Raw genomic sequence first — 16686 nt, forward strand, 5'->3', positions numbered from 1 at the left:
TAATGAAATAGAACTATAATAATACCATCTCTTTAACATAGCTAAAGGAAAAATTACACTTTCATTGTAACAATCCTGTATGTAAACAAGAAAGATTTGTCTTGGTGATTGCCATGGAAGTTATTTGTGAACTATGAAAAGTCATTTAATTAAAAATTGTTTACAACTAATTAGTTTTAATCTAGCATAAAACTTCAAACAGTTATGTTTGGATTTCGAGTCACTCTTGTATAACCATGCAAGTTACATTACTTTCTGAAGGTTGAAGTTACAGAATTAGTGCTCATGACTTTACCAATGGTTATAGAAAATTAACTATGTGGATGAGCATTAGGAATAAAAATATATATGTGTATGTATACGAATGACCCTGATGCACGGAATACTTGAAAGAATTGGCCATAAACTTAAAACTGTTAGTAGTTACTGTTTTACAGTCCTAATAGTCTAGTATTTACTCTCACAAATACCAGAGAAACTCTTAACATGCTCTAATGAGTGCTAGGATAATAATGCTTTCTTTTGGCTATCTACAGAAAGGTGATTTATTATATGGTTCTGTTTTAGTCTTCAAATGTCAGATGAAAATTCAGTTAAAGTGAGCTTTTAACTTTAACCTTGAATGGTGTATTTTCATGTAAATGGTAAATTGTGTGGGCTCTAAATAAATAAATAAATTGATGATAATTGGATGTTGAATGTTAGCCAATAGGATGATTTCCAGCTACAAATGCACTGATGTATTTCAGCACTGTGATTTCTAGATTAGGTCCTCTTTTCTTTCATACTACTCCTTCCCTGCTGTTAGTGTGAATATTCAAGGGACAGTGGACCGAAAGGTTTGTAAGATGGGATAGCATGAGAGAGTGTATCTGTTACTAAAAAAAAAATTTAAAAAATCAGAACTTGATAGTAGTGAAATATTATTGATTTTTAGTGGAAGTCAGATTCAGCCCTCAGGAAGTAAATTGACGGACATTTATTTTAGTACGTGTGCACTTGACTCTGTGGAGTTGAGTTGGAACAACAGCTTAGATCTTGCAGCTTGAGTGAGCACAGTGGAAGTGGTGTGCCTGAATGCAGAGAGAGCAGGGCAGGGCTGTGGATGAGCTGTGTGGAGTGTTTGGATGCCAGGCTGCTGTTTGATGGAGTTGTGAGGGGTCATTTTGGGAGTCTTCTGAGTCTGAAATTACTCCTGAAGTCTTGAGTCTGCTTCATCAGTCGTGAGCATGGCAGGCTTTAACTTGCCATAAGCGTCCACCATGTGGGTGCTATCCTGTCGCATTAAGGGAAAATGCTGCAGTATTCTCTATTCCTCTCACTTGTTTTCTCCTCATGTTTTCAATTTCCTGTGTTCTCATAGATGGGCTGTTGTCACTTTTACAGGGTGACAACATTTTAGCCTTACTGTTTTAAAAACACATACTGTGAGTTATTTCTATGATTTTTTTTGTGTCAAGTAGATGAGCTGGTATTCCACTTACTTTGCTAAAGTATTCTACTCTACTTTGCTGAGAAATAGCATTGAATTAGTGCAGCTTATGCTGTATCCTTATCACTTTCTTTGCAGTAAACTATTAGATGGGAAGGATTCAAGGTGCATCCAGTGGAGCTGGCAGCAATTGCACTCATTCAGTATAATCTGTGTTTTTTGCTTGAGAAAGAAAGTAAAATATGGGTAAGAAAGAGGATGTAATTAGATGCTCTCTGCTTTCTCAAGAATCCTTAATAAGGACTAGGAGAAACAGAATGAAGGGTTTATAACAATAACAAAGAAAAGGTGCTGGGACTTCAGAACATGTTAATAGGAAATAGTTATTTTTAGAAGTGATGCATAAGAGACAACTTTAAACTCTTCACCCCCACTGGAATGAAATTTGTGTATCCTGTGTTTAGTTGGGTGTCTTAACCCCTTTATCAGGCACTCATTTTTTGCCTGTCTTCTTGAGGGATTTTCCAATTTGTTTTCTGTGGGTTACCTGAGTAGCTGATGCTTCATTCTGCTCTGAAGACAAAGTTTTATTAAGTTCTGCTGCAGGTGTCAAAACAGTGGACAAAGAAGTCTTTATTGAATCCATATGTTAAATTTTTTTGCAATCTTAATTTTTTTTTTACCGTGTAAACCCATTGTTTTATTGGGGTGTGAAGTGGCTTTATCTTATTCATTAGTATAGTTGTGTTGTGTGTGTGTTTGTACCTGAGTAAGATCTTAGTTTTGATTCCATAGTCAAACATTTTAGTATGTCTCAAAATACATTAACTCATTATTTGCATTAGATACACATTGTTTTCTTACTCCAGGTAAGAATTAGCCTTGTTGGTGCTTGATACATAAAAGCCTGTTGCCTCATATTTGGTAATTTTAAATTAATTCAGGAGCAAGAGGAATTTGTGTAAATTCTGATTTAGTTTAGGAAAAACATTGAAAATAAGTGGTACAGGATATAGTATACAGTGGCTGTGACTGTAATGGTTGGAATAAACAGCCTTACCATCTTCTAAGTTTGGAATTCTGTTTCTTCATTGAATCGTGGAGTTTTTTTCCTAGTAGGTGTGTTTTTCTTGCTGTATATGGTGATAATATTATTTAACTTCCCTATTTCTGGAATGTGGTAACTTTTAATTTGACAGAGATTTCTGAGATTTTTTGTAACAGTAATGAGATATTAATAGGGAAGCTCAGAACCATTTCTCCTCTTTGTCTTAGGTCATTTTTTGGCCATTTGTAACCACATAATAGTCTTTCTGGAATAGTAATAATTAATTTCTTCAATTCATTTTTCAAGGTATTTTAGCTAAAAATAGCTACTGGAAATAAAGACCTCTAATACAGTCCACAGGGTATTTTGTACTGTAATTTGAAAAGCTTTCTGTTCATGCTGGGTTTATTTCCTCTATCTTTTGTGGACATGGTTATATAATTTTGTCCAAGACTTATTTCTGCTCTATACAAAAGTGTATCTGTGGTCCCTTGTCTCAAATGTAGATTGAATCTGAATTTTATTTTTTTGATGATGATTGTTGGAGAGGCTGAGGCATCAAAGGGAAAGACATTTAAAATTGCTGTATCTTTTATTAGTGCCTCAGGTTGCTTTGGTTGCTTGATTTTTTTTCCCTTGTTGTAAACAAGCAGCTTGTGTTTGCTGTAGAAATGTTTTGATAGGATTGTTTAGCCCGGATGGGATATTTGCAAGCTGAGGGAGGATATTCCAGAGGAGGCAATTTATCTGTGTTTTTCTTAATAGGTTTTGTGAAATTCAGCTGTGCTGGGATCCTGTTTTGGTCTGATGAACATGACTGATGAACATGATGAACATGAATTAAAAAAGGGAGAGGCTATAGGTTAACCCCAGGACATGGGGAGTCTTAAGGGACCTTCATGTATGTGTCATAAGTGAAGCTGCTTCATGTCTTATGTGTTGCAGTTTGCAATACAAATGTCTCCAGTATGTCCTAAGGGTCTGTGTTCCTGGTTTAGATTTCCAGGTATATGATGGTTGTTTTTAATCTAGCCAATGCTGTTGCACTTTATGCAGAACTGTAGTAATAACTGTGTAATGCCCACATTTGCCCCTTAGGAGCCTACCAAAAGACTCCTCTTCAGAGAAGGATCTGTCTTCCATAAGGAGTCTTTCAAAGGATACAGGTGCCTTTCAGTACTGAAGAGGCTGGTCAAAGCCTCTCGAGATTGGAGATGAATCCAAACCACAAAACCACCTCCTTTGATCACAGAGGGAGCCTATATGCTTGGCATAAATGGAACATCTAACTTCCAGAGATCTGCAGCTTGTGAGAACTGTGCAGTGTCTTATTTTAAGCAGAAAGACTTGAAATAAGACTGATACTTGTATGTGGATCAGCTGACATAGTTATATATTCTTGCTTGACCTGGACTGTACTTGAGTTAGTTGATGATATATTGTACTTGTTCAGTAAATGTGAAATTAAAAGGGATTTGTGTTCTCTCTAGCTGTGCAGCTTCTGCACTGTTGACTGAACACTCTCAAACATATTTCCTGGTCACTCACAATATGTGATTTATGCAACAGTATCAGGGCTTTGGTACTTGCAGGCAAACTTGGGCTTCAAAGGTGCGGATGCCTTGGGAGAAGTACTGGTGTTCTGCAAAGTATTTCTTCATGGCAGTGCCTGTGATCTTTCTGTTCTAGAACAGCATCATAGCTTTATAAAAAGTCTCAGCTACTGCATTGTATCCTACAGGAGGTCATAGTTCCTTAATATGATATCCTGGGGTGCTCATCACACCTATTAGAGATGTCCTAAGCAGCTTTAAAGAGCTGGAGTGTTGGCAGTAGGAGAAAATGCATGCAGGTCTTGATGTGCTGGAAAGTCTCCCTGAAATTCAGGGGAATTCTCTGCTAAGCATTGTGGGATGAGAGCCAATCTCTAAAGTATTCCATCTTAAGTGACAAAGATGGGTTTTAATCTGTTTTATAGAAACAGTCCTGGCAGCATAATAAAATTTCAAAAAGATGCGAGTGTCAGCTGTATAGTTGTGTGGTCAGACATATTGCTGTAAGTAAAATATATTTTTAAAAAATGCTATATTGGTACTAGTGAGCCTTTCTTAGAAAATTGAGTGTAATTGATTGCTTGTAAATATATTTGCTGGCAACAAATATGGGGAGCGATAAAACAAATAAAAGACACCTGCGTAAGAGCACTTGGGAGAGGAAGAAAAACCTGGTGAAACAGTAGAGTACACCTCTGTTTCTGTAGTACTGAGAGCTCTTCTAATTACAGAAGAAAGTGTATCTTGCACTGGAGCTAGTAATGTTGCAAGTAATTGACACTAATTTTTTGGATCTTTTAAAAGAAATCCCTTTGAAGCTTTGAGAAAAGTGCTTTGAAAGCACACTGTACTCTGAGAGCATCATATTTTTCATACTTTACAGGTTGGGGTTTTTTTGGATTTTTTTGCTTGTTTCTTCTTGAGGGAGGTAAAATTTTCTACTGCAGTCTCATGGCTGAAAAAAACCAATGAAATAAGTGCTGTTTTCTGAACTGAGATTGATTGACTGCATGTCTCACATACTCTTGTTCCTGAGGGTGGGTAATCTTGGTGCATTGCATTCACCTTGCCTTCTTTAAAAATGCAGAGCTTTAGTTCCTGCTTGATCTTGCAGAGCAAATAATTCTGGGCTTGCTTCACTTTCTTTACAGTAAATTATTAGATGGGGAGGATTCAAGGTGCATCCAGTGGAGCTGGCAACAATTGCATTCATTCAGTATAATCTGTGTTTCTTGCTTGAGAAAGAGAGTAAAATATAGGTAAGAAAGAGGACATAATTATATGCTTACTGCTTTCACAAATTAATTTCTGACCAGTATCCAGTTTCAAAACTGGTGTTCTCAGAAAATTTAACCACCTAAATTACTTTTCTAAACAGCTCACTAAGCTTTTTGCCTCTGCTTTCCAACAAAGTATTAGTTAGCCTCTGGGAGTGATATGTAGATGATATTTATCATTTCTGTGTGACAAAAATGCATCTTTTCCTTTCATCTCTTAATATAATACCAACTTCTTTATGCTATGAAATCCATGTCAACTACAGAAAGAAATGCTAATTCATCTCTGGTTTAAAGTCAGAGTAAGAAGTTACAGATGCCCATCTTTGTTTTAAAAATGCAAAGTAAAAATATTTTAAATTTTTTTCTGTCACTTATTAGCAAAATATTTCATGCAAAGGAGAATAGAAGAAAATTTGTAAATAACAAATCCAAGTATCATTCTTTGAGACATCATTTTGGTTTGATTACCAGGACTGTTTGTTGAAGGAATAGTAGGAAATGTCTGCTGGGGGATTGTGTTAGAGTGGCTGTTTTCAAGAAGACTTAGTGGGCTTCTGTAGAGTGATAAGTATTAAGGCTGAAAAATGTGAAGATGTTGAAATCAACAGGGTTGGGGCACCTTGCTAAATTTGTGATTCTGGCTTTCAGAAAGTATGCACTGTGCCAAATGCTGATAGTCTACAGTAGCAAAGAAGTTAAGAAGAGCTTGGCTCATGGTCTTTAACAGTCTGGCTTGTCCTTATAGGTAAATCATTAGAAAGTAAAGAGAACTTTGGGTAATATCTCCATTTGCAAAATCTGTATCTTGAATTTTGTATGCACCTGCTTTTGACCCACTGGCAGCGAGAGGAGACTGGATTAGAGGACAGTATAACCTGCTTCAGTGCAGCACTTTTGTGTTGTATTGCTCACTTCACTAAATGGTTTCAGGGAGTGGTGATGTGTTTTCATCATGGAACATGATGAAACTTCTTGCCTAGCTTCATCTTTTCCTCACTTCTCTGTTACTGACAGATTCACATTGACAAGGGTGAGGCCATAAAAGATCTCTAGAAAAGTATTGACAAAATTGGAAAACAATCCTTTAAAATGTTTATCCTACTTCAGGTTGCTCAAAAGTTTTAAGTGGGGATGTGGCAAGAAGAGAAAGCTGTAGGGGAAAGGTTGCCTTCCTGCATGCCAGGTTGTTCCACTTAGGCTTTCCCTGCTTTCTTTTTCTCTCACTTCTCTCCCTGTGTATCTCTTTGCAAGAAGATGCATTTCTCTGGACACATCTCCTAACCTGAAAGTCCAAAAGCTGCAGCAGCCGGCTAACCTTTAGTGTGTGACCATCCAGTGTGTTTGGGTGGCAGGTGAGATGCCGAAGTGAATGTGTGTCCTGCCAGGGATGTTTGTCTCCTTGGTAAGCCATGTGAAGGTCAGTTTACAGAACAGGAGGGTGGTTGACTGTGAAAGCTGGAGAGCCCTGTGTTTTAAAACATGCTGCTCTCTGGAAGATAAATGTCTTCCTCTAGGATTCTCTTGTAAATCTGAAGCCTCTTTTGATACTGATGGAGGCAGGGATTAGTCTTTGAAAGAGTGCCTGGATGTAGTGTTTCTGTTCCCTCTCCACAATATTTATGAGGCAAGAGCACTTACCTGGGGCTGACCAGCGTCCAGTACCTTTCTGGCTGAAAAAAGATCTCAGTCCTCTTTTCCCCCTCACCACCTTATAACATGTCTTAACCATATATTGTTGGGTAGAGTGCTCTTGTTCTTTCTTACTGCAGCTGTTTTTATGGAATAATTAGATATCCACTGTAATAGAAGGAGAGACTGAACGTGACTTCCCACAACTTACATGAGTCCTTATCCCGGTTCCTATGAATATTTAAATTTTTAATGTGAATATTTCTTCAATTTAACCAGTGCAAAAGATTACTTTTTTTATCCCAACTTGGAGAGTGGAAAAGCATACTTTTAAGCTCTTTGAGAACACTCTAATGTTGTGTTTTCAGGCATGTGTTTTCAGCCTAGTGGCTCAGGAGCAGTTCTTGAACTTTGGTATTTGTCCAGTGTTACCTGGAATGGCAGTCAAGCTCCCACTTGTCGATCTCAACCAGAAGTCTGATTGTACTGTTTTGGTTTTTTCCCACCTCACTGTTACCTGCTGGAAGTAGGACAACTAAGTTTGATGGCATTTCAGTTGGCAGTTGTGTGAGAGTATCAAGCTCTGCTTCACAAGAGCTCTTCTTCCTTGTCAAAACTTGTTGACCTTGTTAATAACTACTGATATAAATTAGAACAGGCACAAATATGCCTTTGACATCCCATCTGAGCAAATTTCCCAGCAGTTGTAAAGGTGTGTAAAAGGACATCATCTCTGTTCCTAAAAGGTATACCAAATTGTATACCTCAAAGAGTTTCAGACCTTTCAGAACTCTTATTTGTCAGAGCCCAATATAAAATAGGGCAGAAAAATTGTTGCTTAAAAGTCACTGTTTCTTTCCCTTGACTCTAAGGAATTGGAATGGCTGGCTCCTCATAGGGTGAGTAGGTCTGAAATGCAGAGGTACACACGGAATTTGGTAGAATTTAGCTGAGTATTGCCTAGTAGGTGCTTTTGGGGCAGACATGCTGATTCAGTTGCTGTTGTGTCTCCAGAGATGGGGTTGGTAGGTAGTTGTGTGTTAGTCACTGATCCCTTCCAGCCTTGCTCTTCATCACTTGGAAGGTGAGCATGTTGTTTTGCAAAAATTCTGTCTCTTAAGAAACTTCCAGCCACACTTTGTGTGCAAAGTGTCATTGCTGGAGTTCCCACGTTGCTGGCAGCTGTTCCCACAGCTGGGAGAAGCTGTGCCTTGGTGTAGTGACCAGAGCTGTGAATTCAAGGCAACAGCCCCACTGAGGCCATGCTTGTGGTGTTGGATGGTGAATCTGCACTGATATGGGAAGAGGGCGATGGTTGTAAGGTGGGAGGCAATTTCACATGTATGATAATGGTCATCAACCTTGAGCATGACTTCTTGTTCCATGATGGCTAAGTGCTGTGTGTGTGCTGTGGAGTGGCTCTTTGAGTGGCTGTCCCAGACAAATCTCTCCGGTGGCAAATTTTCTGTGTATCTTCCACATCTGCTACTGCTGTGTATGTGTTTCAGTCCTTCTTACAGGCTCCCAGTGGAAGGGCAGAAGGACTAAACATTTTTATTTTCTAGCATTTTGTTTACTCAGAGAAAGCTGCTTGATTTTGTTTCATTTCATGTAATGCTTTTGAATGGTTGTATATGCAGCTTGCAAGGGAGAGGATAATTGAACGTATTTCAGATAGTACTATGTTGAGGGGTTTCTGTCTAATTTATTTTATCCCTAAGCGTGGGATTAAATCCCATCTATACAAACCTGTTTAAAAGTAAACATTTGCTGTGGCTCTGAAATTAAGAGATATGATCACAGCTGTATTAAATTAATCCTGGGAAAAATGAGCATGTCTGGTTTCTTAATTTAAAATTAGAAGTGCCTATATTTATTATCATTTATATGAAAAATTTATTTCTGGACCAGCACTAGAAATTCATTACAATTATATTTGTAAGTTTAATAATTTTATTTTCCATATAATTACATTTTAATGTTTAGTTATTAGTACTACAAAATCTATAAGAACCTTGAAAAAAATTATATGAAACAAATTATATCAAATTCTGAAGTCAACTAAGCATAGCCCACATTCTTGTCTATACTTCTACTATAGACTCGACTGCTTAAAATCCAGTGCAAGATCATAGGTAAAATAAGTATTTATCATGTAAACATATGGCATCAAATACAAATAATTCTGGAATTCTGGTTTTTAGTACCTTTGGTTAAAAGTTGATGCTCATTAGAAATTCTGGGAGATTTGTCCATGACAGCAGATGAGCATTTTGACCTCTTGACATTATGGTTGGGCATCCAAACCCAAAAAGTATCTGCAGGTACTGATGTGCAACACCTTTTCCCAGACAATCTAGCAGTTTGTTCCCACTTTAAAAGTTAATCTTTCCCCATGGTTATATTAATGCAGTTCAAAGTGATACCATTCTAACCATTTGACACCAGAGTTAAAAGTACTGTCAAGCTCATTTTAATATAGGTTACTGTGGATACAGAATACCTACTTTACTACTCTAAAGTAGTATTGATTTTTTTTTTATTGTTTGTCATGAAAAATCTGTGTTGACCAGATGCTCGCTTTTTAAAATTCATAAAACAAGAGACAAATCTGAACAACATAATGTACTGTTTCTTAGTGGAATAACATATCAAAAGAGCCTGGTTACTTGGTACAGTGTGTTTCTAATTATGATCAACCATGACTTGTTTAAAAAATAAAAATAACGATTTTTCATTTCATGGTTTAACTTGTTTTTCTCATCAAATGTGGAAACATTTTACTTTGGGTGGATATTATTTGTGAGCTTTGTGAACTTTCAGAGCATACTACTTCATGTTTTCCTGCAAAGTGTTGGTAAAGTGAATGTTTAAGCTCTGATTGAAACCTGTTCCTCTGGAAGTGGCTGTGCTCAGCTTTATTTGGTAAGAGTAGTCCTGCTGAGTGGAGCATGGGTTTCTGGAATTGCTTCTGGAGAGCCATAGCTCAGCACATGAGCTGTTCTGTTATCTTTAGCAGGGTTACCTATGATGTTAAGTACAGTATTCATTGCATTGCTTCATGGGAGTTGGAGCCAGGTCAGGATTTGGTTCCCACTGTGCACTTCCCAGTGGTGTCCTGGGTAGCATTCAGGCTGCATCTGTGTTTGGGTGCTTGGCCAAGTTTGTGACCTTCTGATGAGTGTGGCTCCTGTGATGCCTCAGTAAGGAAGCCCTTGGAGGCTGCGGTTCAGACCCCATCTGGTTTCTGTCAGTGCCTGCCCAGCACAGGTTTATTTCCATCAGGCCTGTGCTGTTCCTTCCCACCCTCTGCTCCACTTGCCTGCAGACACAGGCTGCTGTGGGCATGGGGATGGTGCTGCCAAGGCTCCAGGCTCCAATCTGTGTGGGTGCCTTTGACCCATCTCCTGCTGGGAGCCCAGCCATACAGTGCCTGGTGCTGCAGGAGCTTGAGTGATGGGAGGGCAGTGTAACCTGCTGATGGAGGCTGCCCTGGCCCTTTCTGGGTGATACATCTCCAGGGTCATACAACTTCTCCCAGGTGTCTGCTGTACCAAAGGGACCTCTCGGTGAGTGGGGTTCAGTTCCTTGGGTTGTGCTGTCTGATGGCCTGGCCTGATGCCCGCAGATGTACGTGTTGTTATCCTCCAGTTTGGTTGTATCAATAGGATTGCTCTTCCAGGAAAAGTTAGTTAGCAGAATCACAGCCTTAATCGATTTGGCAGATGACATGGGGAGGAGGAACAAAGGGATAAAGCCACTGAGTGATTTGCCTGGAGTCAGGGCAGAGCCCTGCAGCAGAGCTGGGGGTTCTGTGTCCAATGCCTGATGTGCTCTGGCAGTCACACTGCCACTGGAATACATTTACTGATTATGAATACCCAGCAATGTGTTTTGCCACAAGCCGCATGAATAACTGTTTCTGCCTGCATGCTTGTTAGCAGATGAGAATTATTTTTAGAAATTAAATAAAAATTAGTTTTGCTGCTTACTGAGTTTGAAAATTAATAGGGAGAGTAGATCTTTAATTGACTAACCATTGTATTTCTTCACAGTGTATTTAGCAAGTCTATGTGTATTTGGTAGTTTCATAGCAGTTTGTGTGTGTATTTATTCTGTGATTTATTCTCTGAGAAGCACTAGTAGAATCAAATGACTTAAGTAGTTTTGGAAACTCGGCAGTGATCATGGATGCTTTTCTTAATAAAGCTCAAAACCAAGAGGAAACCTCAATATTGACACAGTGCTGGACTTTGTATTTTGATTAATGCATGCCCATGGGGAATGAAGCTACCAAAGAATATGTGCTGTAGGAATTTTGAGTTCTTGTATAAAGATGGTGTGTACTGCTGTGATTTGCTGTGTGAGTGGAAGGTTGACCTGAGGCTTGAAATAAATAAAAGATAGTAATCACTGAGGTAAAAATAAACATGATGTTGATTTTTTTTTTTTTTTTTTTTTTTTGTTTAGTTAGTTGTTTTGTTTTTACTTTGGTATGGAACTTGCAATTTTTTTTTTCCAAGTAGGGTTCCTCTGAAGCTAGCATTATTACATTGGTCAAGTGGTAACAGTAGTTATTTTTCTTTTCTTGATTCAAAGCTTATTCAAAACATGATTCAAAGTTTATTGAAGTTGAAGGAAATAGTTTTATTATTGAAGGCTATGTTTGGGGTGGGTTTTTTTGAGTTATAGGTCATCATGGTCATCATTATAGACTCATTGGATGATGTGTTTATTGTATCATAAGGTCTTAGGCTTGTGCCCACAGTCCTATCATCCACCTACAAAACCATGCCAGCTAAGTATGGAGGTGCTTTGAAGCATCAGCCACGTCACCTCCTCCAGTTTAGTTCTGCCTGGAGAGTGCCTGCTGTACTGTAAGAGCAGTATCAGATGTACTCAGTTGCTAATACTCTTCCCTCATGTCTGCCCTAGACTGGCATACTTCTGGAACCATACTTGCTTGTATCCTTTGCATTTTCCAGCAATTTCTCTATCTGAAGATGAGGATTTTTACTTTTTAAAAATATTTTATTTGGCTTTCCCTCTCATTCTTACTTTGGGGAATGTAAATTTAGTTGCTGTGTTGGTTTCCATTTGAAGGAGGAAAGCAATAACGCAGAGTTAGCAGGTACCTTTGAACACTCTTGTTTGCCTACATGATGCATCTGTGGTACTTCCCTGAACAAAAGTGGGAGCAAAGTGGTTTGTTAAGTGTTTCTTCCTCAAATGAGGAATTGCTGCTCTCATCTGAGAGTGGTCCATCCTTGCCCCATGTTTACCCATGCAGCCCTTTGGGATGATGTTGCCAGATGCACCATAAGCCAGTTCTTGAAACACCCGTAGAGAACAAACAATGAAAACTCATTTACTGAAGATTGAATGGGTAGACTTGACTTAGTTTCTGATCAGAAAAGGGGCATCAAGTAGGTGGCAGTGGGTGGGGACAATGAGGCACTTTCCTTTTGGTCTTGGCAAGCTATTAATCATCTCAAGTTGTGGCATGAAATAAAATCCCTTTTATTTCAAGTAATATCCTAAGTATTTGATCATATAGTGGCTCCAGTTGACTCCAGCCGGACTAATGCCTTGAGTAAACCTTAGCTGTCAGAGATTGAAAGCAATTTAGCAAGTCTTATATGTGTGCCAGGATACATCAGCCTTTGTTTTTGTGTAAACTTGAGGGAAAATGATTTGTATTGGTTTATCAGACCTTATGTGGATTGAAACTTGCACTGATAAGTGCTGGGCTTACTTTGACATCTGTGTTTTGTATCTAATTTATTTTGGTTCTGTGGTCCCAAAGGAATTAAAATATATAGGAATATTGACTTCCTGTATCAATACAGTCAAAACTATAGACTTTTCTAAGTAACAGTGTTTGTTCCCAATATGTTCCAAAAAACTTGTTTTTAGAAAAACTCATGTAATACATCGTCTAACTAAAATTTTCATTTAACTTGTGAACTTGGGGATAACATACAACAAAGAAAAGTGTTACAATTATTAAGTTTTTATTTTTAATGGCTATGTTATTAAATAATTTTAATGCTGTGAGTTAATAAATAATAATGTTCCTTTATGGGGTAGACGCATGCTATCCATTAATTCTTTGCATGAAGAAACACTACAAGGGTCGGCTGCATTCTTTAAAATAGAATGAGTCTCATTGTAATCAGTTTCTGTTTTACTGCATAATTCACCTTGACTGTTTAAAGCAGCTTTGTAGTCAGTAATTGGGAGAAGCCTCTTTCCTTTTGCATAACTATTCATTTTTTTACTTCTGGAATAATAGTTGTTTACTAAATCAAATAACTAAATTAAAAGAAGGTTCTTCCTATACTTTGCTTATGTTTTTAGTAGACTTCTTCCCTAAAGACAAGATAACTTGTTTTTTCTCAAACTTGTTTTTAATGTCTGGATGTAGAAAGCTTTTTGCAGTATCCAGCTGACAAAAAAAAAGAGTGAAGCTTGTACCTATTTTCTCCAACCCCTTTGCCTTTTCACTGATGCAAAAAACTCTGATGGTCACAACTTGAGTGGGGGGGATTTTGTGTTGGATTTTCCAACCCATTCTGTGTCCTGCAGTTTGCTGACCTGAAGAGCCTTAGCTGAAAGGTTCTTAAAAAAGGGAGTGATGTTGGGTTGGGGAATTATTTATTGCCTTTGCAATCCCTTGTGGTATATACAAATATTAAAACAATTATTGAACAGCTGCTTTTTTTTCAACATGAAAACCCATTCTGAATCATCCCTCTATGGTACTTTTTGTGTTGTCTGTATCATATCTATGAAGAAATTTTTGCAGTTTTGATTGACTTTTTTTCATTTTTCTTTTCAGAGTGAAGGAATTAGTTTTCTCATCATGACCTCAAACAACAGAGTACAACATTCAAAGAAGCTGCTCGGCATATACCTTTTTGTTTATTTGTTATTTTGGTTTCTGTTTTTGGGAACTGAAGCTGCTTAACGTTTACTTTTTATTGTTGTTAGTGTTGGCCCTAACAGTTGCATAATTGTTGTGGGCTAAACCATACAACAAATCTGGGAGGAAGGGAAGGCAACCTGCCTAACTCATTACCTGTCATGGCATCTGTGTTATCATTTTGCTGCTGTTTCGACAGAAGTTGGAGATGCTCTTCAAGTCATAGGAACTTTTCTGCCGGCCTCTTTAACTAATGGCCAATGCCTTCATTTTCTTTTTCTTCAAAGACAAACTGTTTTTCTTCTCTGGCATATTAGGGGATTCTGTAACACCTGCTGAAGCAGCAAGATCTGGTATTTACTGGCATAATTTCAAGCCTACGACAGTACTACCTCAGTTCAAAGTAAAGCCGGATTTGCAGAGTTGGTGTGGACAGGAACTCCTTTATCTCTGTGCTGAGTCTCTCAAGAACGGTCGCCAGCCTTACTGAACTTGCAGCTTGTACAGCTGCTGCTGCTGCTGCTGGGTTTTGAATCACTAGCCCCAGGGTTTACTTCTCAGTCAAAGCCTAAAACAGGGCACTGAAAAGTCTAAAATGGGATGAAACTCTGTGAATCAGACTTGGACAGAGGATTCAGAGTAGTTAAAAAGTATAAAATGTGTAACTGAAGTAACATAAGTTAAAAACATCAACCTGTATTAGGGGCATCTCTGTACCTTTGACACACTTGTTTAATCCTCTCTATGTAGGTGTTTATGTAGGTACTTCAGATTGCAAAAGCCTTTTCTTCTATTTACAAGCTCACTTTTTTCAGCTAACTGTTCTTAGCTGCATTTCTTGTAACCAAAAATCCACATAAGCATGCTAGGAATGCAGGGATGATAATGGGTATCAGGCAGATTCAAGAGCTAATGTTAACACAGTATTATCTTGCCATCTATAGAGTCCTGATATTTGCCTTTTACCAAGAAAGCACCATTGTAGCTGCAGGCACTACTGCAGGGAAGACGAACCATTGCAGTCACTTATCCTGAGTTCTTTTCAAGGTTAGCTGTGCATCACATTTCCAGTGGCCTGAAAATCTGAGTGGTGTGGCAGCAACTGTCACAAAAGTCGCATCCAGCTGTTGCACCAGACTAGCAGAATGTCATGCCACCTTGTTTCTCCTTTGCTTGAAGTGTTTGTGTACATTTTAAGGGTACCCCACCAGTGCCTGCTCTGATAGACATGTAACTATTACTAAGTTATGAGTTATGTGAGGCTCTTTCATTTTTTTTTTCTTTAATCATTGTGCTTAGTGGAACCTGTACTTCACTTTTGACAATGCATTATCTTCTTTTGGGATTTTTTTTTCTGAGGAAGACAAGAGTCAATGTCTTACAAATACAACGAATGGCAATGCAGTCTTCCTGCTTACATGCTGAATTTTTAGAACTGAGGATTGTATTACAAGACAAAGATGAATGTAAACTAATTCCTTCCCTACTCCATGGCACACTTTATTTTTCAGTGTAATTTTTGGGGTCTTAAATCACAGCAATGCTTAGGTTAATAAAATGTTAGATCTAAAATCAACTTAAATATCTGATCTGATTGAGTTTTTCTCTAATACTAATGCTGTAAATGGTTCTAAGACATTCTAAAATGCTGCTTGTTCAAGTCTGGAACTAAAAAATCCTGCATACCTTTGACATTTTCTGTCTGACCCCTCTCCACCCCCAACCAGCACTGAGTGTGGTACCTGCTGAATTCAGTGTTTTGAATGCCTCTATTTTCAGATATCCCTCTGAATCAATTAAGAAATCATGCCACTAAAACAAATGGCTAAACTGCATACAACAACTTAAAAAAACAACCAACTTGACAAAATCATAAAATATTCTCTATCCTGTATATTTCACAAAGGCATATGCAATACTTACATTCTTAATTTAGTTTACAGAATGGAACCAAAATGTATAAATGTTATGTTTGCTAAAACTTCACAATGTATATTGGGTCTTTGTACATTTTGCCTGACTTACCTTAAATTTAAAATATTTTTTGCTATATAACCTTAACAGTTATTAAGCAGTGTTTTCTTTTTGGGTACGTATTGTTTCTGGATATCAAGATGTTAAATATATTTCTTGCTATTGTGATATGACAAGAGACTTAACTTATCTTGCTGTGTCTTCCAATGTACACGCTGTATATAAGGATAAATGTGATGCTGCTGGAGACCAGAATAAATGGAACTAGAGTAGTGTATTGTATTTAGTCTGTATTGTTCATGGATGCTCTCCTTAATAGCCATATGCAATAAAATACATTATTTATGAAAGGAGTAAAGTATTTGTGTGCCTATTTTCTCTAGGGGTGAAGTGGTTTTTTCTGGTTGTTTACATAAAATCAGTTTTTCCCTCTTTTGAATGGAAACATGCTTTCTGTAAATAAATCTTACTGCACTGCACATACTTGTTTTGCTTTTAATTCCTGAAACATCATGGAATCATTTTAAATCTTATTTAAGTATAAAACAATTGGTTTTATAAAAGTCAAGTTTATGTATTTGAGGAAATAACTAGGAGCAGAAATCATCTCAATTTTTATTTCCAGTTTTAAAAGTGAGTGGAAGATTGTGGGAGTCCTTCTGGCAGCCTATGTAGTGAGAACAGGCTTGCCCTATACAAGTGTAGTCACCTCTGCTGGTACAAGGAGAGTGGGAAGTACAAGGAGAGTTTGGAGTTATCTCCTGCTGCTGGTTTGTGTGTAGGGAACCTGGGCTGCAGTCTGAGACACCACGGGGTCACTGCAGCCTGACCTGCTCAGTAGGAAT

General features: G+C 37.9%; 1 protein-coding gene across 1 annotated transcript in view; it reads left to right on the forward strand.

The window, feature by feature from the left end:
• The window catches only part of IRS2 (insulin receptor substrate 2), a 28250-nt gene extending 12036 nt beyond the window's left edge, over positions 1-16214 (forward strand). Inside the window, exon 2 of the mRNA XM_058825037.1 lies at positions 13784-16214. Coding sequence (XP_058681020.1) covers positions 13784-13788 — 5 coding nt within the window. The 3' untranslated portion in view covers positions 13789-16214. The remainder of the gene's footprint in view (positions 1-13783) is intronic.
• Positions 16215-16686: the final 472 nt, after the last annotated feature.

Source organism: Ammospiza caudacuta, chromosome 2, assembly GCF_027887145.1.
Source record: "Ammospiza caudacuta isolate bAmmCau1 chromosome 2, bAmmCau1.pri, whole genome shotgun sequence".
Lineage (NCBI taxonomy): Eukaryota > Metazoa > Chordata > Aves > Passeriformes > Passerellidae > Ammospiza > Ammospiza caudacuta.